Source organism: Geotrypetes seraphini, chromosome 2 (genome assembly GCF_902459505.1).
Source record: "Geotrypetes seraphini chromosome 2, aGeoSer1.1, whole genome shotgun sequence".
NCBI lineage: Eukaryota > Metazoa > Chordata > Amphibia > Gymnophiona > Dermophiidae > Geotrypetes > Geotrypetes seraphini.
The window spans coordinates 46,918,699-46,940,871 of record NC_047085.1 but is presented as its reverse complement, the minus strand read 5'-3'; the positions used below and the strand labels follow the sequence as shown (position 1 = coordinate 46,940,871).

Genomic DNA, 22,173 nt, shown 5'->3' with positions numbered 1-22,173 from the left:
TGGCTGGCCAAAAATAGATCAGAGATTCAATTCCGGTTGCTGGATATGGCACCGGCATTGCATTTCTGATATCACCGCGGAGTGTGGGAGATCACTGCTCCTGGAGGGCTCATAATAACATGCAAAAAAATTAGCCAAGGTCCCATTGTGTAAAGGAGGTCTGCACTGACCACTAGGCTGTCTAATCTGCAGGACTAGCTGTGTGGCAATTTTTTTTTACAAATGATATCAGACAGATGTTTTTGTGCTTGCTTTTTTCAATGTTTCATTTTGCAAAATGGCTGTTCATTTTGGACATTTTCAGAGCACATTCTCACGTATTTTTGAACAGGAAATCCCAATTTGTCAGCCTTAAAGAAATAGAGAGGAGGGGACTGGTTGATGATAGGGAGGAAAATATCTGGAAAAGGAGTTGTCAGACTCAGCAATCTTACGCTCAAAAGACCTTTTTGGCTTCTATCACCGCAAATTTATTCAATTTAATTCCATGTCTCCGTAACTCAAAAGCCTGTTGATCTCTAAGCTTTTTCCTAACTTTTATATTTCTTAGTTTCTTTTTTAATTTTTTTTTATAGATCTTTATTAATTTTCAAAACTAATACAGTCATAAATTATACATACATTCGTTACAAAATAAGCACTTAAATTCCATCAATAACAAAGAAGATAATAAATATCCCTCCCCTCCCATCCAACAATTTGATCAAGAAATGAACCAAAAAATATATCCTCCCCCCCCACTCACTCACCCACCCCCATCCTGGACATGTATAAAAATAAAGAAAAGATTTGAAAAGCAAGAAACTATGTTGAATTAACAAAGGATGTTAGTTTCTTTTTAAAATTAATAGTTCAGCAGTAAACCACAGAGTCTGTCTTTCTTTCAAGGTGACCTACCTTATGGGAACTAATTCGTTTAAAGTGGGTAAAGCCACTGCTTATCCCTGCGGGTAAGTAGCGTGGAATCTTACAACTTTTTGGGATCCTGCCAGATACTTATAACCTGGATTGGCCACTGTTGGAAACAAAATGCCCCCTACTGGTATGACCCAGTATGGCAATTCTTATATTCTCATCTATAGTAGCTGACATAAAATTGTTAAAGTTAAGTTTTCCTAAATCTACAATTGTGTCAGCTGTCGAAACGGTAAGGAGATATTTGAGAGAGGTTTTGTGAATTCCAACAGAGAATTTACCACCAATACTGAGAGTTCCATATATTTCCATTGGGAATAAATTGGGTAGCTCCACTCCTGCTGAAATAGTTGGAGCAGCTGATGGTGGCACGAATCTAACAAACTTTCTGGAAAATTCCTTAGAAGTAGTTACCGAGAGGACTACTCTCATAGTGACATTTGCCTTGGAATTTGACAAGGATTTAATTCTTTGGAGAATTAGAGGCCTGCGAGGCCTCCTTAGAAGAGACAGCAACTTTGACGTCATCAGAAATGGTGTCCCTGAGGGAGCAGTTGTGAGCACAAGCTGAGATCGAGGACCTTGAAGATCACTCTTGCAAGGACAATTTTCAATTGGCCCGCCTTATTCCTGTCTTGGAGCAGTGTCTTCGCATAGTGCCCCTGTCAGATGGTGCGCTTCACTGGAAATGAAACCAACAGAATGCCACTGATGGACGTCAGACCTACTATTGAGTTGCTGAGCCTCCCTCATGCTGCCAGCCACCTTCATAGCTGCTGTATCTGACCACCCTCCACCTTAGAGTTGCTTGTACGCTACCCAGCCCCCCTCCATGTAAAGGTGCTAGTACTGCTGCCCCTCCATCCCCCAGAGAGCTGCTGGTACCACTACCTCCCCATCTCAGAGCTCCTGATGCCTCTGCCCACCTCCCTTTACAATGAGAGCTGCTGGTGTTGCTATCTTCCTCCTCTCCAGAGCTTCTGGGGCCATTGACTCCCCTCCCCCATGAGAGCTGCAGGTGTCGCTGACATCCCCCTCCCCACTCATCCCATGTATAACGTGTGTGACTAATGGGCAGACTAGATGGACAATTCAGGTCTGTATCTGCGGTCATGTACTATGTTAGGTGTTAGAGGGCACCTCAACGTAGGTGTCGCTAGGCGCCACTCTGAGTTCCGCACAAAACTCTTAGGCCTAGATTCACTAAACTCACCAATCCGTGGGCGATCCATGGCAGGGCGACTGATTCACTAAAGAGTCCCCGTGCAAATTATCTGATCGGATGCACGCCCCACGGATCGCTACAGAGCGATCGCCACGCACATGTAGACCATCCTGGTTGGCTCTAGATGCGATCCGCGCATGCATTATGTCTTCGAGGTCAAAACAAAAGGGGAGGGGTGGCTGCAGTACTACGGAGCACCAATACTGAAAGCATACTAGAGCACCGAGCAGGGAAAGCGGCCAGACTGGAAAAGAACACGCCATAGTGCAGCCCCACTTTAAACCCGCGGGTTAAAACCACGGGCTCGCAGAGAGGCAAGGCAGCAGAGAGCAAGGCACTTTTTGCACAAGGGAGATGTTTTATTTCAGGGCTGGGATTTCGGGGCAGCAGAGGGCAGGACAGTCGGCAAGGACGTGGTCAGCCCAATCGGTGTTCCTTCTTCTGTTTAGTGAATCGCTGCCTTCCTGCTTTGCATGCAATTTCCCCTCATTTGCATGGGTGGATCAGATCAGGTCGGAGGTTGATCGGCCAGGAGGTTAGTGAATTGGGTCGGGGTCGGGAAACGCTCCCAAACTGGTCAGGACACGATTGGTGAGCTTAGTGAATCTAGCCCTTGTTTGATTTTTAAAAATAAAATATGAATTAACTTCAATAGCATGGTTAATTAACACCCCATTTAAGCTACTTAACATGCCCTCCCCCCTGTTTACAAAACCATGAAAGCAGTTTTTAGCACCAGCTGGTGCACTGCTCCCGAAAGTCATAGAGTTCTATGAGCATTGGGAGCAGCGCAGAGCATTCAACGTATTGGCCCGCGCTAAAAACTTTCATGGCTTTGTATAAGGGGGTAAGGGAGGGGGGATGATTCGGGTTGTGTGTGCATGTGCTAGCCAGTGAAAATACTCCATCCACTATGCTCCTGAGTTTGGAGTTTCTGTTTCCAAATTTATGCAGTGTATTAACACCTTAATAGGCGCCACAATGACACCTGGCGGGGTCTAATGTAGGCAGCTTCATAGAATCTTTCCCTTAGGGCCCCTTTTACAAAGCTGTGGTAGCAAGTCCCAGAGCAGCAAATGCGATCCAGCCTACAGGAATTAAATAAGCTGCGTCACATTTGCCAAGCAGGAATCGCTACCGCAGCTTTGCAAAAGGGACCCTTAGATCTTCTTGGGTCTGATTCTTAAAGTGGAACCTAGCATCAAGTAACTTAACCCCCACCCCCACCCCTCCCTTTTACCAAACCGTAGTGTGATTTTAGCGCCAGCCGTAGCGGTCACAGCTCCGATGCTCATAGGAATTCAATGAGTGTCGGAGCTGTTACCGCCGCGGTTGGCACTAAAAACCACATTATGATTTTGTAAAAAAAAATAAATAAGGGGGGGGGGGTAAGATTGGAATTATTCTTCCCAATGTGCGTCATTTTGCATTTGTCCATATTAAATTTCATCTGCCATTTGGATGCCCAGTCTTTCAATTTCCTAAGGGCATCCTGCAATTTTTCACAGTTCACATGTGTTGTTTGGTTTTTGGTTGTTTTTTTTTTAAAATATCTTTATTAGCAATTGCAAAGGGAACATACAACCAAGAAGGGAAGCAGATAAAAGCAAGGCACAACTGCCAGGTAGGTCAACAAGGAAACAAAGTGCAAAATCGTTCGCATGTGTTTTAACCACTGTATAAATAACTTTTTTTTTTTTTTTTTTCAAGCTAGCAAGTTAAAAATATCTCTGCAGAATTCATTAGTAAGTCACTTCCAACCGATTTTTTAATCTCTGTGATCTTATTAGCACCGTTATTATTGAAAATATACAAATCCATCTCATGCCATCCTTCCTCTTAAGCATCAGGTCTGAATTTTTCCTCCAGAAGCAGCTTAGATCACCGAAAAATGTCACAAAACTGGCCTTCCTCCCCCCCCCCCCCTGTAGCGCAAGTGACTTAAGACAAATGGCTGGGAAGAGGGACCCACCGGTGTGGGAGCCCTTTATAAAGTTCCTGGAAACAGTTCGGTGGCGCGCAGAGGGATGTGGCAGCTTCGTTTTTCCACGACAGCTTTCGGGTTGCCCCCCTCTCTACCCGTTGCTGGCAGCCGAACCCTATATAAACCTCTCCTCCACTCCCCTAAGCCTTGACCAGCGTCTGCAGGGCAAAGCTGAGCTCGAGAAGATAAGGAATCGCTTGAGGATGCAGCGCCTGTCCCTGACCTGCGTGCTGCTGCTTTTGAATAAGGCAAGTGCAGTTCAGGGGGTTTAATGCCGGTTAACCGAGTTCTGCCGTAACCGGACTCGACGCAGTCTCCTAGAGCGGGAGAAAGCGCCTTGACGTGCTTAGATGTTGGGAACATGGTAAAAAAACCAGGATTTGCAGGATTCTCATGATCTCAATACAAGTCTATGAAGATCCTGGAGATCCTGCAAATCCTGGTTTTACCCAGACCCCGTGTAGCTCATTTGTTTATAAGCTGGAGCTAAGGCAAGTGCAGTTCAAGGGTTTAATGCCGCTTAACCGAGTTCTGCCGTAACCGGGCTCGATGCAGTCTCATAGAGCGGGAGAAAGCGCCTTGACGTGCTTAGATGTTGGGAACATGGTAAAACCAGGATTTGCAGGATTCTCATGATCTCAATACAAGTCTATGAGGATCCTGGAGATCCTGCAAATCCCGGTTTTATCCAGACCCCGCGCAGCTCATTTGTTTATAAGCTGGAGAGCTGAGCGGGTGCTTTTTATCCGCTTTTTCGTATCTGCTAACTAAGAAGCCCGCGTATCCGTAGTCTGGCAGGCCGCGCAGCCGCGCTGAGAACGCGATCGGCGCCCGCTCGCTCGCTCTGCCCTTGCTCAATGACTGCCGCTTGCCCTACAGGCGATGATGGCTCAGCCCTGCCCCGTGCGATGCAGCAAGTGCCCGGAGGAGGTGCCCGGCTGCGCGCCCGGGGTGCCTACCGTGCTGGACGGCTGCGCCTGCTGCCCGGTGTGCGCCCGCCAGCCAGGGGAGAGCTGCTCGGAGCTACACCCCTGCCAGGAAAACAGCGGCGTCTACTGCGACCACAGCGCCGATCCCAGGGCCGGAGAGGGCGTCTGCGCGGGTAAGTCACCGAGGTGCTGAAAAGGCAGGGACGCAAATGCGTTTTCGGAAAAGGAGAAAGTCCGTTCACACTACATCGAGATTTGTGGGTATAATAAGATTGTTAACGGGGCTGCTCTTTCCGCATTGGGAGAAAAGTAACGCAGTGGAGTTACCTTCTGTTAAGACTGAGATGGTCGAGTCTTTGAAACACGTGACTCAATGCAGAAAGGATAAACAAACCCTTCTGTGTAGGCTGCCTCCACTGGCTGAAACCAGTAAGGTGCAGGGGAAAAAAATGTGATTTTCTATATTTAGGGTGAAGGATGGACAGGGTTGCAAACCCAGCAAGATAAAATTGTATTTCTTGATTTAGTTAGGTCTGTTCTATATTTAATGGAGTTCTTTTAATAAATATAAACAGCTTGCTATAGATAAATTTAAAAGTGACAGCTATAAACAGAACTGTACTTTATTAGTCCTAGCGTAACCTTACAGAAATGTTGTTTCCCATTGGTCCTTCTCTAGCTCTGAAGGGCGACACCTGTGTCTACGATGGGGTTATTTATCGCAGTGGCGAAACCTTCCAGCCCACCTGTAAGTACCACTGCTCCTGCACCGATGGGCAGATTGGCTGCGTGCCCCGCTGCGACGTGGAGCTGCAGCTTCCTGGTCCCGACTGCCCTTTCCCCAGGAAGGTTAAGGCGCTGGGAGAATGCTGCGAGAAGTGGATCTGCGATTCAAAGGTCCAAGAGTCTGGAGGAGGCTCTGCCAAGGCCGGTGAGAAATTCAGTACGCTCGTGCTAGTCTGCCGTATTTTTAAAAGCAGTGAAAATAATGAAACCATCCACTTTGCTCCTGAGTTTGGCACTTCTGTTTCCAAATTTATGCAATATTAACACTTCGTTTAGCTTAAAAAAAAAAAAAGCACGGGAAAATGTTGTTAGGGAAATGTGCAGTTTTTGTTAGTTTTTATTTAATATCATTTTTATTAAAGAGTCAACAAGAGAAACAAGCAGGGTACAATGATGAAATAGGAAATATGCAAACAAAGGCATCCAGTACAAGAACACAATAGCCATCAACAAGAATACATAGTATGTCAGGAAGACACAGGACTGTCCAAGAGCAAAAACAGGCCGCTTCCTTCATTGGCCCCCCATAAATTTTTCAATATGGTACGCCCATCCCCAAGAATCCCCTATGCAAGGGACAGCACGAAAACCAGGCAACACAAATCAGTCAAACAATCAGACATACCCCACTCACACTCCCCCTTCCCTATCCACCCCCCCCCCCCCAAGCCGGGAGACCAGAGATAGCTGCAGAAACACCTTCCAGAGGGCCAAGTAGGCCAACATCTCAGGGTTGGTGGAGCGTTTATGATAGCAGAGTTCGAAACGTGCCAGCTCAATCATCTGAGTGATCCAACTGTCCAAGGGAATAGACCCTTCCTGAGTCCAATATTGTAAGATCGTTCGTTTAACCGTCAACAAAGTCAAGTAGATGAAGCGCCGCTGAGGTAAAGTGAGGCCTTGATCTTCCAGCAGAGTCTGGTCGCCGAGGAGCAGCGTTTTGTAGTCCCACTCAAGTGTTGTTTTGTTGATACTGCTTGACTGGAAGTCCTGTCTTTATTCTAAGTTGTCTTTTCCTCTTCCAAAATTTACTTCTATACCGCTATTACTGTTGAGTTCTAAGTGGTTTACAAAAAAACCCCCAAATGAATAAAAAGTTATCTAGAGAACAGGTAAGAGCAGGATGTCACAATTAAAGGGACTAAATCCATATCCCAAGATGCTGGATGGTGTGACAAAAAGGCGATGATGGTATCTTTTAGATTTACACCCTTTAACTGATGGGAAGGTAAATAATGCATGTGAGCATCTAGGGTTTTTGTTATTGGTAAATGTAAATGAATCTAAGAGATATTTAGATACCAGTCCAGTCAGAATCTTATAGCAGAGACAGTCAAACTTAAATTTAACCTGAGCCTCCACTGGCAACCAGTGGAGTTGGCGAAAAGAAGGAGTTACATGATGATACTTTTTAAAATTTGAAAATAAGTCGGACGCTGTATTCTGAATGTTGACCGCTGTATTCTGAATGCGGAAGCATGATTTCGGAATGCTTTTTGACATTGATTTGCATCGGAACGCATAGATTTGTAGAAGGTGTGTTTATAAGGCGGGGTGTGCTAGGGTTGTTTGCTGGGGTAATGGAAAGTATGTGTCGATTTGGGTGTACAGGCACGAGCGCAACCTCACCCTGCTGCTCGCACCAGCGTCGGCTCTTTGTCTGACGTCACTTCCTAGGTGCGGGTCCAGGAAGTGATGTCAGAGGAAGAGTCAACGCTGGCGCGAGCAGCAGAGTAAGGTTGCTGCTCACACTCTGAACATTAAAGAGGTATGAGGGAAGGGAAGGAGTGCACATGCGTGGTGTGGGGGGGCAGGGAAGAATCATGGGGTAGAAAGAAAGATGGGAGCCGGTGCCCCCCCCAAGATGGCACTTGGGGCAGACTGCCCCCCTTACTACGCCACTGCATACAGGTGAGTTGGCTGTGGACATGGGTGGGTAGTGGTCTGTGCAGGAGGGGGGAGGTGTGACCAGTGGAGATGTATGTTTGGGGATGTGAAAGAGTGTGTATAAGAGGTATTTGTGGGTGGTTATATATTTATTTTACATATCTAGATTTTGCAGACACACAATTACAGAAAACATAAAACAATACTACAATACACTAATATAAAATAATACTAATATAAAATACTAATACTAATATAAAATAAACATAAAATAATACTACAATACACTAATAGCAATGTCAAAGTATGGGGTATAGGACTTTGTGTAGTTTGGATCATTTATCTGGGAGTGGATGTGTGTGGTATGTATTTTTTTTAATGGATAGGGGGTTGAATGGATGGGTAACGAGTGTTAAAGGGAATGTAGGTTCAGGCAGTCAACGAGATACAGATGCCTAACTTAAGTACGACTCATACTTAAGAACGCAGTTGTAGCTTCATTTGATTTCACTGAGCAGCATTTCCAGTGGCCTAGACTCCTACACTTCTTCTGTAGCAGATTCAGGAATGACGCATGGCCACATTAAGAACAGAGTGTGGTTGGGCAAAGCTGTACCTTACAGGGAACTCTGGCAAGGTAGTGCTGCCCGATTCACGATTCAAATTGATTCACCGATTCACTTCAGGTGAATTGATTTGAATCGATTTGTTTTGGGGGAAAAAATCGAACTTACCGATTCGTCGGCCCCCTTTTAGAGACCCGTTTGGGCTTTCCCTCTGCCACTGGAGTCCTTCCATCTAATGTAACCATTCATACTAACCATTCATGATGGTATGAGTGATAGGAGGAGGTTCACAGGGAAGTTCTTTATGATAATTAATAGAAATTAGAATTATTATGAAGTATTAATCAAAAGCAAAATATGATAATAAATAAGTACAAAAGAAAAATTATAGATACTTTATTAATTTTAAAATCTTAATTGGAAAAAAATATATACTTTGTAATTGGGTTTCTGCCAGAACCTCTAATGTAAATATCAAATATAAATACTCCAGCTGATGAGGACCCTCAAGCTATGTCAGCTGAGGACTTCCTCTGAAGGTGGTCTGGAGTTCTTTTTGCCAAGCTAAGCCACAGATGCCGGCACCTCAGGGATGCTGCCAGTGACTGATATGCTTGGTGGAGGAATGTTCTAGCCGCCTTTGGAGGTCCTCAGCTAGCCGTGCTTGGGAATTCCCACCAGCCACAGCAAGGGTCAGCAAGTACTTCAACACTGGAGAAATAAAACCAGAAATGCTTTTCCTTTTCTGTTGAACACAATATCTGTTCAATCTGCTATATACATTTCCCAAAGCTAACATATTTCAGTCAATACATTCCTTTTTCTTGCCTTTGATGTCTGGAGATTTATTTTTCCATCAAGTTGTTTCCTGCTTTCCTGTCTTTTGCAAATTCTTCTTCAAGCTGTTGCTGTCCATTGGTTCCTCCTACCATGATCTAACATTTCTCTCTTCCCTCCCTCTCGTATAGCATCCTCATTCCCTTCTGTCCTGGATCATTCGCCCTCTTTTTCCCCTCCCCACTCCTGCACAGCATTTCTTCCTCTCTCCTCCACCCCCATGTGCAACATTTCTCCCTCTCTATCACCGTCCACTATTTCTCTTTCTCTCATTCCCTCCTTTGCTGCAAAGGGAGTAGGGAAAGAGAGAGAACATAAGAGTTGCTGCTGCTGGGTCAGACCAGTGGTCCATCATGCCCAGCAGTCTGCTCACACGGCAGCCCTTTTGGTCAAAGACCAGCGCCCTAACTGAGATTAGCCTTACCAGCGTATGTCCTTGTTCAGTAGGAACTTGTCTAACTTAGTCTTGAATCCCTGGAGGGTGATTTCCTCTACAACAGCCTCCGGGAGAGCGTTCCAGTTTTCCACCACTCTCTGGGTGAAGAAGAACTTCCTTACGTTTGTATGGAATCTATCCCCTTTCAACTTTAAAGAGTGCCCTCTCGTTCTGGATCAATAATAACATAAGATCTAAGGAACAACACTACCTTTTGTTACATTCACCCACTGACTTTCATCTGTATTAGGCTTCCTGTTTGATACCACCTGGCAGGCTACTTTAGTTGCCCTGTTTTTCTTGGACTATTTTTCAGCGTTTACACATAAACAGCTTTTGTAGGAGTGGAGTTTTTTTGGCCAGATGAAGCTGAACTGAGGCCTTTTTCTCCACTTCTTTTCTTTTTCCTTTTTCCCTTTCTCTTTGGGGAGTGTGAATGTTGTTAGTTGTAAGTAAGGCCTTGTAGTGTTGCTTGGTGTGTGTATCATTTGTCCGTGTGGGGCTTGTTTTGAGTTAATAAGGGATATATTAGGGCCCTAATCCTTCAGTATTTATTTCTAGTGGACCCCTCCCCCTCCAGACAGTCCCTAATGAATATGCATGAGGCAGATTTGCATGCCTGTCATCTCTATTATATGCAAATCTGCCTCATGCATATTCATTACACTATTCTTGTTGAAGCTATTCTCTGAAACACTTCAATTAATACTTTAATCAATACTGTAATTATAATTTTTCTTTTTTACTTATTTATTATCAAATTTTGCTTTTGTTAATACTTCATAATAATTCTAATCTCCATAAATTATCATAAATAACTCCCCCGTGAGCCTCCTCCTATCACTCATACCATTTATACTAACCATTCATGATGGTATGAGTGATGGGAGTAGGTTCACAGGGAAGTTCTTTATGATAATTTATGGAGATTAGAATTATTATGAAGTATTAATCAAAAGCAAAATATGATAAATAAGTACAAAAGAAAAATTATAATTACAGTCTGTTGATTAAAGTATTAATTGAAGTGTTTCAGAGAATAGCTTCAAGAATAGTGTAATGAATATTCATGAGGCAGATTTGCATATAATAGAGGTGACAGGCATGTAAATCTGCCTCATGCATATTCATTAGGGATATCTTGGAAACCTGATTGGTTGGGGGGAGGGTTCCCCAGGACAGGTTTGAGAACCACTGCTGTAGGCGATTTATTCATTTGAAATGCTCTTTTTGATATTTTCCTGATCATGGCAGAGATACAAAATATACTTCATGACTTGTCTGCAGGTTGGCAACTTAGACCCTGCAATCAAAGATGATGAGTATCCAAGGAGCCAAAATTCACTCACTGCTCTGGTAACCGGCCTCGACAATTTCTCAGATGATGAACTTGGTAAACCAGGAACATCATCTTTAGCTTCATAGGTTTTTCCACTTCTAGTTCACATGCTGACTTACTAATGAAAACATGCTAGTGCAGGGATCTCAAAGTCCCTCCTTGAGGGCCGCAATCCAGTTGGGTTTTCAGGATTTCCCCAATGAAAGCAGTGCATGCACATAGATCTCATGCCTATTCATTGGGGAAATCCTGAAAACCTAACTGGATTGTGGCCCTCGAGGAGGGACTTTGAGACCCCTGTGCTAGTGTATTTAGAAACTTAAAAATATACCACAGTAAAACTCAAACACTGCTTTTGAATAAGAGTAAATTTACACATCCAATATTGGGTTTATTATACGTGCTGGCACTAGCTCAGAACGGTTCACAGTCATAAACGCGCGGGACAAAGGGGCGCCGACATTACAGAGCAGACGGCTGAGCACAAGACTCCAGTGCGCCGCCGTAAATATTTATTTTAAAGAGCTCCGAGGGGGTGTGTGAGGGAGGACCCCACCCCAGTTTACTTAATAGTGTCCGCACTGCCGTTGGGGGGGTTGGAACCACCCCATTACAGAGGAAACTTAACCACCCCCCCAACGGCAGAGTGAACAGTAGCGCGAACACTATTAAGTAAAGTGTGGCGGAGTCCCTCCCACACACACACACCCCCCCCTTAGGAGCTCTTTAAAATAAACTTTTAGGCCGGCGCGCTGGAGTCTTGTACTCAATTGTCTGCTCTGTAATGTCGGCGCACTTTTGTCCCGTCACCACTCAGAGCATACCTAGAACTAGACCTAACTGATATTTGAGTAAAGGTGGGGGAGCTCAGGCAGCAGATCAGCCCGGTCAAGCCCAATCAGCCATGTGACAGTCATACATCTAGTTCTGTGAATCTCTGTTTGATTTCTGTATGACACTAGAACCCAGAAATTCTTTTACATGTCTGTCAGAGTTACTTATATTTACACATTTAATTTTCATCCATAGCATAATGATAGCATTGTCACCTGTTTATTGCAAAATTATCAGCCGATACTAAAGATAAAAACGGATTTTGGTGGGGCTTACAAGTTCATTGGCTTTGAGCAACCCCAGGATGGGCCTAAAAATTTGTACAAAAATTATTTTGTGATCAAGCACATACAAATTCACGGAAAAAACTTCAATTTAGTAAAATTTCTCCAACTTTAGATTTTTCTGGGCAACCCTAGTGTGTCAGTATAGGAATGGATAGAAGGTGAGTTGGGAAGAGTGTGGGAAGTAGGATGTATGTATGTGAGGCTATGTGGGTATAGGAGTATGTATGAGAGAGAGATTGAGAATATGGATATGTATCTGGGATGGGGCGGTGGTTTGGGGTGTAAATAGGATGAATAGGGCTAGTGTGGTATGTGTATGTGTCTTTGGAGGTTGGGTATAGGTAAATTTGAAGTAGCCTTTGAGCACCAACCTTTACTACAGGGATCTCAAAGTCCCTCCTTGAGGGCCGCAATCCAGTCGGGTTTTCAGGATTTCCCCAATGAATATGCATTGAAAGCAGTGCAGGCACATAGATCTCATGCAGATTCATTGGGGAAATCCTGAAAACCCGATTGGATGGCGGCCCTCGAGGAGGGACTTTGAGACCCCTGCTTTACTACCTGCTTCATATAATTTTCCTTGTCTCGCTGGGATGCTTTTGAAATGGAGCTGTGGTCAGCATTTCATAGCTCACAGTTTCCCCAGATACAGTAAAGCAGAGGGGGATTATTTTGGGAGGTCTGGATCTCTGAAAATATATGTATCTGATCAGTGGCGTAGTGAGGGTGAGTGGCACCCGGGGCGGTAGAACCCTTCCCTCACACTCTTCCCCGCCCCCTGCGCCCCCTTTTAACTTTGGTGCAAGCAGTCACCAACTTGCTGCCTGTGTAGGTAGGTGTGGGTCCCAGAAGTGATGTTAGAGAGAGCGCCGACGTTAAAAAGGTACGGGGAAGGGGCATGCACACGGCAGGGGGAGGAATGGGAAGGGGGGGCGGAGAGGAGGACGGTGCCCGGGGCGGACTGCCATGAGCACCATTTTGGCAGGGGCACCAGCACCTCTTCTCCTTTCTGCCCGCCCACCTCTTCAAAATCTTCAGCAGTATCTCCTAGCTGCTGCTCATGCCGGCCTTTGCTCTCCTTCTGGTGTCACTTCCTGATCAAGGGACCAGGAAATGACATCAGAGGAAGAGCTAGGAGATGCTCATTGTCACTGAAGATTTTGAAGAGGTACGGAGGGGACGAACGGCACGGCAATACTGGGTGCTTTCTTCCCTCACTGCACCGCTGACTCTGAACAAGATGAAGTCAGGAAACAGAATGAAGAAGGCTAACGAAATTAAAGAGGTCAATTAAACTGGAACAGGGTAATAATAGGAGATTTAAGTAATCCCACAACTGGGTAAATATGACATCCCCCCTCCATAACTGCTCCACTGCATCCAATTAGGCCTGCAACTGGCTCCAGATTTGCCAGGATAAGTTGACCCGATTGCATGATCAGATGTACAGTCTTGCATTTTGTAGGGAATTCAATTGTGAAAGAACGACATGTCTCCAGATAAAATGGGGTAAAGCCATGACTAGATTTATACTTTTGGGGAAATCTGGAACCAGTTAGCAATTCTATATCACATGGGCCCGATATGCAATGGCCACTAACTGAATCACACACATAATTAGCTTTCCATTAATATTTAGCGGGAGATAACCGGTTATCCCTGCTAAATACTCACAGTTAGCACATAACTGAGATCCAACTATCTCGGTGTGGAGGGGGTAGATCACACTTAGGATTGGGCAAGGTTAGCACATAAATAAGACTGCCCTATCTTTATGAGCTAGCCAATGGCCAGTTAGTACTGAATGAAACCTGATATTCAATGCCGGTCACTGGATTTTTCTAAGATGGCAGATTCAGTGCTGGCAGTGGGCAGGGCAATTAAAGCCCACCACTGGCTCAAAATTTGTGTTGTGTGTTTCTAACTCGTCTGAGATATTTACAGTTGCTTTTCCTTCTGTTTTTTTTTTTATTTTTAGGAGTGTTATTATGCCTGTGGACAGATAGAAAGATATACGGACATCAATCCCTTTTACATAACTCTTTCCAGCATTCCGTTTCTGCTTTTGACCCCTTCAGGAAACTAAATTGTTTCTCCATATGTAGGTTAAACTCTGCAGAATTCCTGAGCTGCCTCGATGGCTGAATTTTTTTTTTCTGATGCTATGGAAAGATACTTGAACTCACTTGGGGTATATCTGGCTCTGATCTACCTAGACTTACTCCTGTGCATAATTTTTGTTTATCTCCACATTTCTCATATGCTGTGAATAATATTTAAAAGATGCAGTAACCCATAGATTTTTCATCTCTTCTGACCCACATTCATCAGCTCACTTGCAGTGGCCAATAGCATGGCCCTCTCTGACTCTACCATCAACCCTGTCAAACAAGACGAGCAGTAGGAAAAGGGAGAGGGATGAGGGAAGAAGGGATATCAGAGAGGTTCCAGGCTGAGGGGTCAAAGATAGGCAAGGGTGAAATGCAGTGAAAGGGAAGGAAAAGGAGGCAAAGAGAGAGAGAACAGAGAGCAGGACAAACTGGAATACGGCAAAAGAGATGACTGTGAAAAGGAAAAAAGCTTGAGCAAGGAATAGGTTGGGAGAAGTTCAGGGGGAAGAGGTGGCAAGATGGAAGGTTGTTGGGGGAAGGGACAGTTCAATGTGGGAACAGAAGCTGTAACAAGAGGAATCTGAAGTAAGCTTTCCAGCCTGTTCTGAGAGGATAATTCAAATCTGTCTGGCATAAAATCTATTGTAGATACATTTTAAAAACAAAAGAAAATGTGCCTTAGCAAAAAGGTAAACATATTAGAAACTCTTGATTTTTAAGGGAAGTAGAGGAATGTGAGAGATCAAATGTACAAGAATTAGAAATGAGATAATTTTTTTATCTTATGTCCAGCGTTCAGACAAGAAGCCAAACATGGAACTGATGACTCAGACTCAAGTTTCAACTGCATTGAACAGACAACTGAATGGAGTGCTTGCTCTAAGACCTGTGGCATGGGCTTATCTACCCGGGTCAACAACCGGAATAGCCAGTGTGAGATGGTAAAGCAATCTCGTCTTTGCATGGTGCGGCCTTGTCTGAGAGAGGATGAAAGCCATAACCCTCAAAAGGTATACTACAGGAGCTAGCGGAAGCTAATTTTATAAGGCATTGTAACACCATTCAGAATGGTAAAAGTAAAACAAAAACACTTTGGGGCAAATTCTATAAACGGCGTCCCGATTGTAGGCGGCGATAGGAGTCCTACTGCTGTCTAACCAGATAATCAGGGCGCAACCTACATTGTAGGCGTTCTCACGAGCCTAGGGGCATGCATAGGGCCGCCTAAGCTTGCCCAAGGCTAGGTGTGGGAGTGAACTCACCTGGAAGAGGCCATAGGCAAGCTTAGGCGGCCCTTGGTGTTTCCCTAGGCCTGCGATAGGCGCCTGAAATATAGCACAGCAAAATGCTGGCCTACATTTCAAATAGACGCGGGCACTGAACTGATCACAGTAAGGGAATCTCCCTGGAGCAATCAGTTTAGCGGTTGCAGCAGGGAACCCATCCCCCCTGTGAAGTCGGCTGGCAGGAGGGATGCGCAGTCCCTTCTGCTGGAACCCCCTAAGCCCCTCCTCCTCACTGAATGTCCACGGCAGGAGGAATGCCCAATCCCTCCTGTGGGACTCCCCTCCCAAAGATCAACGGCAGGAGGGATGCCCAGTCTGCCCTGCCAGAATACCCCCCAAAAAAAAAAATTTGCCCCAACCCCGATACCCCCCTAAGCCCACCTAGATCCCCCCTGTACCTTTTTCTTATAGGCTGGCCGGAGGGATGCTTACTTCCTCTGGCAGGCAGGCCCACTTCCACAGAATGATGGGCCTTCCCAGTGCACCAGAATCTTAGGCCTCCCTCCCAGTGCATTCTGGGATGAACTGGGAGTACCTAAGATGCTGATTGGCTAGATCCCTTAGGCCACCTTCTGGGGGGGGGGTCCAGCAGGAGGGGCTGGGCATCCATCCTGTCGTTGATCTTCGGGGGAGGGGTTCTGGCAGTAGGGACTGAACATCCCTCCTGCCGGTGATCTTTGGAGGAGGAGGAGGAGAAGGAATTGGGCACTCCTCCTGCCGTGGACATTTGGGGAGGACTTCGGGGGTTCTGGCAGAAGGGACTGGGCATCTCTTTTGCCGGCCGACTTCGCAGCTGGGGAGTTTCCTGCCACGGCTGCTGAACTGATCGCGGCAGGGTGATTACCTTGCTCATTTTCAAAACTACAAAATGTCTTATCTGTATTTTACAAATGCATGTGTTTGGGCTCAGAGCTTCTGTCTGTAAAGATCTCTGGGTACAGTACTCTCAAAAAGGTTCAGCAAGAAGTGAAATGACAGCCAAGAGTGATTGTAAACAAATATATTGTGTAGAAATGAGCTTAACACCACAGACATCCAATGCCTAGAAGAAAAATGCACCAAACATATGCCTTTTACTAATGTACATAAAGATTATTTGTTATAGAGCTGCCTCTGTGTTTTTGTGAATGGAGAGAAAAGACAGGTTTTCCTTTGTGTCTCTGTATAGGTGAAATGTGGGAGTGCTGTGTAAGGGAAGAGAAATAAGCCAGAGTCCAGAGAGAGTGGGGTAAACAAGGGTCCAGAGAGGAGGCTTTTATAGGTTGCAATCTTGTTCTAAAAATATTGTCTATTGGTCTTAATTACATCTTTTTCCAGCATATTTCTGTTCATAATTTAGAAACTGTTTGAAACAAATGTTCGCAATTGATAAGGACGGCGTGACACTTACTGGAATGGTAGATGGAATTAGTATGTATGGCTTCTTTTTCCCATTCAAGTAGCATACCTCCTTGATAAACAATTCAGCCTGACTGAATACTTAATGTATGTGAATTCTGTGCAGGAGCTGAGATGCACCGGGGAGGAGCCTGAGGCCCTGATTGGCCGAGGGGCCTTAGGTGCCTGGGTCAACCGGAATTTTAGGCCTCCCTCCCAGTGCATTCTGGGATACACTGGGAGTGGCCTAAGATTCTTATTGGCCAGATCCCTTATGCCACCTTCGGTGGGGGGGGGGGGGGGGTCCAGCAGGATAGGTTGGGCATCCCTCCTGCTGTTGATCTTTGGGGTGGTGTGGGTTATGGCAGTAGGGACTGCGCATCCCTCCTGCCACTGATCTTTGGGGGATGGCGGCAGGAGGAATTGAGCACTTCTCCTGCCACAGACATTTGGGGGGGGGTGATGGGGGTTTCCAGCAGGAGGGACTGGGCATCTCTCTCTTGCCAGCCAACTTTGCAGCTGTGGAGTTTCATAACATAATCAGCTTATATACCACCGTTCTAGGGTTTAAGGGTAAGTTAGATGTACATCTCCTTATGAGTGGCATAAGGTGACATAGGTAAGGGTAAGCTAGATGCACATCTCTTATGAGAAGCTTAGAGTGATATGGGGACTAAAACTATGCCATGGTACACCTGGCGGGGCGTGCGCATGTGTGGATCGCCGGACTTGATGGACCTAGGGTCTGTTCCGGAGATGGCACTTCTTATGTAGGACCATGAAGTTTACTAAAAAGATATATACAGTGGTACCTCGGTTTACGAGTGCACCGGTTTGCGAGTGTTTTGCAAGACGAGCAAAACATTTGCAAAATCGGTGCCTCGGAAACCGAGCATGGCTCGATTTACGAGCACCCCCCTGCGATCCGGCACCCTCCCTGCCTCGAACCGGCACCCCCCCCCGCCATGATACGACCCCCCCGCCATGATTGGGCACCCCCCCGCCACGATACGACCCCCCCTGCCACGATTGGGGACTCCCCCCGACACGATCCGACCCCCCCGCCGCTTCTTACCCTCATCTGGGCACTCTTGAAGATCGGCCCTCGTCTGCTGGGCCTTGAGCATCTGAGCATGCTCAAGGCCTGCGAGTTCACGTTCTGAACGTGAACGTGAACTCGCAGGCCTTGAGCATGCTCAGATGCTCAAGGCCCAGCAGACGAGGAGTCTGATCTTCTAGAGTGCCCAGATGAGGGTAAGAAGCGGCGGGGGGGGTCGGATCGTGGCGGGGGGGTCCCCAATCGTGGCGGGGGGGTCGGATCGTGGCGGGGGGGTGCCCAATTGTGGCGGGGGGGATGTCGGATCGTGGCGGGGGGGTGCCCAATCATATCGGAGGGGGTCGGATCGTGGCGGGGGGGTGCCGGTTCGAGGCAGGGGGGGTGCCTGATCGCAGGGGGGGCCTTTGAGGGGAGCAATGCCAGTTCTCGGGGAGGGGGAACGCATCAAAGCGAGTTTCCATTATTTCCTATGGGGAAACATGCTTTGATAAACGAGCATTTTGGATTACGAGCATGCTCCTGGAACGGATTATGCTTGTATTCCAAGGTACTACTGTAATTGAATAGAATCAAGATTAAATGGCCAGATAATTACAACTAAACAAAATAAGCTACTGAAATTTTAATATCCATGTGTATGCAAATTAATTACCCAAGTATTTGGAGAACAAATATGTTTTTAAATTTCTCCTAAATTCTTCATAGGAATTAGAGGACATTATCAGATGTTCCAAATCCTTACCCCATAAAGCCGCCTGATATGACAAAAGGTGTTGATGGTATTTTTTAAGTTTACATGCGGAAAGACAAAATTTAACATGCGGAAAGACAAAATTCAAATGTGAACTTCCCCTGTGTTCATTAGTCACAAAGAAAATGAGGTCAACTAGATATTTGGAAATAACATCAAATAGAACCTTAAAACAAAAGCAGCCAAATTTAAACTTCACACGGGCTTCCATCGGAAGCCAATGCGTATTTCTTTAGCCCAAAAATTAACCTAACTGCCGGATTCTGAACCATCCGTAGTCGCTGCATATTTCTCTGAGATATTCCTAAATTGGCAATATTACAGTAATCAAGCTGACTGATCATGAGAGATTGTACTAAAATACTAAATGACGATACATCAGAATATGCCCTAATAGATTGCAGCTTCCAAAGGGTAAAAATCCCCTTTCTAAACAAGGAATCCACCTGGCCCACTTGCTGAGCTGATTGTGGCAGGGAAATTCCCTTGCTGCGATCTGCTTAGTGACAGCATGATTCCCTACCTGGTGCCTGTGGCATGGACACCAGTTAGAGAATCGAGGTGGTTAGGCGGAGACTCCCAGGTGCGATTCTCAAAAGCCGCTAAGTCAGCTGCTGAGACTGGGCATCCTATTCAGAATCCGGCCCTTTATGTTCACAAGTCTCCCGGAAGAGGTGGTGGAGACAGAGACTGTGTCTGAATTCAAGAGGGCCTGGGATAGGTACGTGGGATCTATCAGAGAGAGAAAGAGATAATGGTTACTGTGGATGGGCAGACAAGCTGGGCCATTTGACCTTTATCTGCCGTCATATTTCTATGTTTCTAAGTATGTAAATGCTAAAGACAAAAATGTGGAACCAGTTCCTGGACTTCCAAGAGTATAAAATTAAGGAAGTTTATTAATTCAAAAAGTATACAAAATTATCACAATTTTAAAAAACAAATTTATACAATATAGATGTACTGTATGAATAGTGGCCAGACCCTTCACGGGCCGTGTTTCGGCTTCATAAATCTTCCTCAGGGGTACTTCAAATGCAGCGACAGGCAATCAAAGCACTCACCAAAAAGACTCCCTTTTGCTTTGATTGCCTGTTGCTGCATTTGAAGTACCCCTGAGGAAGGCTTATGAAGCCGAAACAAGGCCTGTGTAGGGTCTGGCCATTATTCATGCGGTACATCTATACTGTATCATTTTGTTTTGTTATTTTAATTGTGATATTTTTGTATACTTTTTGAATTAATAAACTTCATAATTTTATACTTTTGGCAGTCCAGGAACTGGTTCCACATTTTTGTCTTTAGCATCGCCTGATCTTTGTGGTACCTTGGTCCATCTCTGTGGCTTGGTCCATCTCTGTGGCTTCGTGACGTACCACCCCACAGCATCGTTTTGCAATCTAAGTATGTAAAGCCTATTTAACAACTGCTTGAACTTATGCAGATCTTTTTGTTGCCTAATATATACTGGAAGCCTATTCCACTCTGCAGGTCCCGCACATGAGAAAATACTAGCTTTCATAGGCTCTAACGTAATGGCCACCTTTGCATTTCTCCCCTCTACAAACAGAGAAACATGACAGCAGATAAAGGACAAATGAATAATTATTTTAGGACTTGTCCCTGGCATTTCATCTGTTAAGAAATTAAAACAAGTTCATGGACGAGATGTAAAAATAGGCAAAAAATGTTTCTGCTAGATGCTACATAGCAATGCACGGTTTTAGAAGCTTTTCATTAACACCAGCCCGCAGCATTCCTTTACATATAAACAATGTACTAAAAGAACACTTCAACCTCTAATTCCCTCAAAATAGTTGCTGCACTCGCCAAAACAATGATCTGTTTGACAGCATGAACTTTTAATATCAAAATCTATAGATAGCAGAAGATTTATTTTGCCTTTTTTTTTTTTTTTTTTTGTCTCAGAGAGGAAAAAGATGCCTCAGGATAAAGAAGTCACTCAAGTCGGTTCATTTTGAGCTCGATAATTGCACCAGCGAGAAGAGGTACAAGCCCAGGTTCTGCGGCTTCTGCACCGACGGGCGATGCTGCACGCCGCACGGCACCAGAACAGTTCAGATGGCGTTCCAGTGCCCTGGAGGCCAAACCTTCAAGAGGCCCATGATGCTGATCAAGACGTGCGTCTGCCACAGGAACTGTCCCCGGGATAATGCCTTCTTTCCGATGATCAGTGCAATGTTAGCCGGTTAAAAGTTTAAGCTGTCGCGTCTCGGGCGACCTTTGACACTGTTAGACACTAGGAATTTAAACCATCGTGTACAGACTGCAGCTGGTGTTTTTTTTCTAGACAGCCTAACCCATCATAACCCAGTGAGGTTTTGAATGTAAAGCTATGTCTTGTGCGTGCTTTGCACAGTTTATTAGGAAGAATGTCATATTTTTATGGTCATTGAACTCGGTCTCAGCTTGGCAGAGGACCGAATGCATTATAGCATTTGTCCGGCCACTATAAAACATTAATTTCTAGAATCTCTCCATTATTTTCTTAGCACTAAATGGAACACGTACAATAGATAGTGCATATTTTACCCGAAGTATTCTATTTGAGTTGGAGAGAGCGAGAGCACTGTACTTTATAAATGCGTCCACATTTCTCACCTTTACAGAATCTACATAATTGTGACTTTTCTTGTGTGCATAAGTTAGAGTGCAAGTTCATTAAAGGAAGCATTATTTTAGTGAAGTTCCTAGTACAAGAGACTCAGGTCCTCATTAGGTAGGGTTACTAGACGTCCAGATTTCCCCGGCAGGCAGGGTGGGACTGGGGGGCGGGATTAGGGCATTACAAGGCGGGGCTAGGGCAGAAATGGGCAGGCCTGGGGGCGGGGCTAGGGGCCCAATATCCAAAGGTTTTATACGCTTAACTTAAAACAATTATGCTCATTACTTGGCTTCTTTGAAAATTTACTAGCACTGCGGTGCCTAAATTTTTACTTAAAATTTCACTAAATGTCTCCATTTTGGAGCATAGAAAAGTGGCTGGCAACAGGGATGGATTCAGTCGAACAGTCTTAGGAGCTCAGCACTAGGTTCATAAATCTAGGCAAATGAATGGAAGGCTTACATTTTGTAAACATTACATTTTAAGCTCCTAAATTAAGATGAATTTTCAGTTGAAAAGTTAAGCTCATAATTTGGCTAAAAATAGAGGACAAACTTGGGAACATAAATTTAAGAGCTCAGCTTTTTAGAATATCAGATCCATACCCCCTCTTTTACTAAGGTGTGCTATGCTTTTTAGCGTGCACTAAACATGCGCTAAACGTGCATGTTAGCACAGCGTAGATGTAGCACGCTAAACACATGCTAAAACACTTAGCGCACCTTAGTAAAAGAGGGCCATAGGGGTCCTTTTATCAAGCTGTGGTAGGGGTTTAACGCGCGGAATACCACGCGTTAAACCGCCTGTCGCTAACGCCTCCATTGACGAGGTGTTAGTTTTTTGGCTTGCCGCAGGGGTTAACGCATGATGAAATATCAGACGCATTAACCCCGCTAGTGCGCCTTAAGTTTAAGTTTATTAGGATTTTATATACCGCCTA

General features: G+C 45.1%; 1 protein-coding gene across 2 annotated transcripts; it reads left to right on the top strand.

Annotated features, from left to right (window-relative positions):
- Positions 1-4,142: 4,142 nt before the first annotated feature.
- Positions 4,143-21,705, top strand: CCN3 (cellular communication network factor 3). Of its 2 annotated transcripts, none has more exons than XM_033929329.1 (5): positions 4,143-4,372; positions 5,004-5,226; positions 5,733-5,996; positions 14,929-15,146; positions 20,537-21,705. In XM_033929329.1, exons 1-5 carry the CDS (start codon positions 4,328-4,330, stop codon positions 20,819-20,821), a joined length of 1,035 nt encoding a protein of 344 aa, XP_033785220.1. In that variant the 5' UTR covers positions 4,143-4,327; the 3' UTR covers positions 20,822-21,705. The 2 variants fall into 2 exon arrangements, with proteins under 2 accessions (XP_033785220.1, XP_033785221.1); XM_033929330.1 differs by having other exon boundaries at positions 4,148-4,372; positions 5,733-5,984.
- Positions 21,706-22,173: the final 468 nt, after the last annotated feature.